At 62.7% G+C, this 1,347-nt stretch overlaps 1 protein-coding gene across 1 annotated transcript in view; it reads right to left on the reverse strand.

Annotated features, from left to right (window-relative positions):
- Positions 1-1,232, reverse strand: part of RUSC1 (RUN and SH3 domain containing 1) — a gene marked incomplete at its 5' end in the record, with an annotated part of 2,657 nt that extends 1,425 nt beyond the window's left edge. The window contains 4 exons of the mRNA XM_010186068.1: positions 10-418; positions 682-728; positions 827-932; positions 1,058-1,232. Coding sequence (XP_010184370.1) covers positions 10-418; positions 682-728; positions 827-932; positions 1,058-1,232 — 737 coding nt within the window. The remainder of the gene's footprint in view (positions 1-9; positions 419-681; positions 729-826; positions 933-1,057) is intronic.
- Positions 1,233-1,347: the final 115 nt, after the last annotated feature.

Below are 1,347 nucleotides of genomic sequence, written 5' to 3' on the forward strand. Positions count from 1 at the left end.
TCGCCCCACCGCAGCACGTGCTGGAAGGTCTGCTGCAGGGCAGAGCCCACCTGGGGGCCAGGGGCCAGCCCGGGCACAGCCAGGGACTGGGGCCTTGCGCTGCCCTCTGCGCCGGCTGCCCTCCCCAGGGCGTCGGGGGGGAGCTCGTCATCCACGGCGCTGCTGTGGCCCCCCTGAGAAGGCTCCAGAGCCCCCCGAGCCTGAGCGGCGTGATGGGCAGGAGACGGGGGTGACTCCAGCCGACGGGACAAGGGTCTTACATCCACGGAGAGGTGGTGGTGCTCAAAGAGCAGGTCGAGGTGGAAAGTCAGCACTGAGAGGGGCTGGATGAGCAGCAGGAGTTCATCAGCGAGGTGAGGAAGAGGGCCTTGACTCAAGGCAAAGAAGGCCGTGGGTGAATACAGCACAGAGACGACACCTACGAGATATGGACAGTGCTGGACAGCTGCAAAACGCCCTGCCCTCGCCCACACGTCCATCCCAAAACCAGCGGGTCCATGCCAGCAGGTCAAATGACACTCAAAATTGTCTGCTCTCATCCAGCACAACAGTGTCAGAAAACGATGCCCTTATCCTCTACGGAAATCCCAGCCAAGCATTGTGGGTGGAACAGGCACAGGATTATCACCCTGGCAGGCAGGAGAGGACCTGAATGGCAGCTTCTGGGCTCTGTGTCCTTACCTGGGCTCTTCTGCAGGTGAGAGATCCACAGCTCCAGCTGCTTAATGCTAAACATGACAAAGGGACCCCAGGTGAGAGCTCCCGGGACTCTGCTCCAGCCTGCCCTGCAGCAGGGACAGCCCGGTGCAGCGGGGCCAGTACTCACTTCAAAAGGCCGAGGATAAAGGCATGAAACTTCTGCCTGGTGCTGCTGAGAGGGGCCAGCCCGGCCACGTGCCAGCACAGCGAGTGGAGAGCGCGGCTGCTGGGGCCTGGGGAGCACAGGACTCAGTCACTGCTCTGGGGGGACACCCTCCCCCAGCCTGGGCTGAAAAAGGGCTGCAGACACCTTGAGACGCCAATCCCAGCACCTCCAGAGCCTGTTCCTCACACTGACCTGTCTTCACGGAGGCTTCCACCACGCTCCAGGGGGAATTTTTCCTCTGGCCTGTGATAACGTCCTTCTGGAACGGCTTCAGCCCATCCTCCACCAAGGCATAGAGCGCCGGGCAAAGGGTGTACAGCAGCAGGTAGCCCACATCTGGGCTAAGCCGGCTGTCCCCAAGCTGGGCCTGGAGTAGGGAGGCACAAGGAGAGGGAGGGAGGGGAACGGCAGCACCCAACCCTGTGTCTGCAGGGAGGGACGGTGGGATCACCCCCCCTGGAGCTCCCAAAGCCCCTCCAGCC

The sequence above is a fragment of the Mesitornis unicolor genome, unplaced genomic scaffold, assembly GCF_000695765.1.
Source record: "Mesitornis unicolor isolate BGI_N332 unplaced genomic scaffold, ASM69576v1 scaffold32116, whole genome shotgun sequence".
Classification (NCBI taxonomy): domain Eukaryota; kingdom Metazoa; phylum Chordata; class Aves; order Mesitornithiformes; family Mesitornithidae; genus Mesitornis; species Mesitornis unicolor.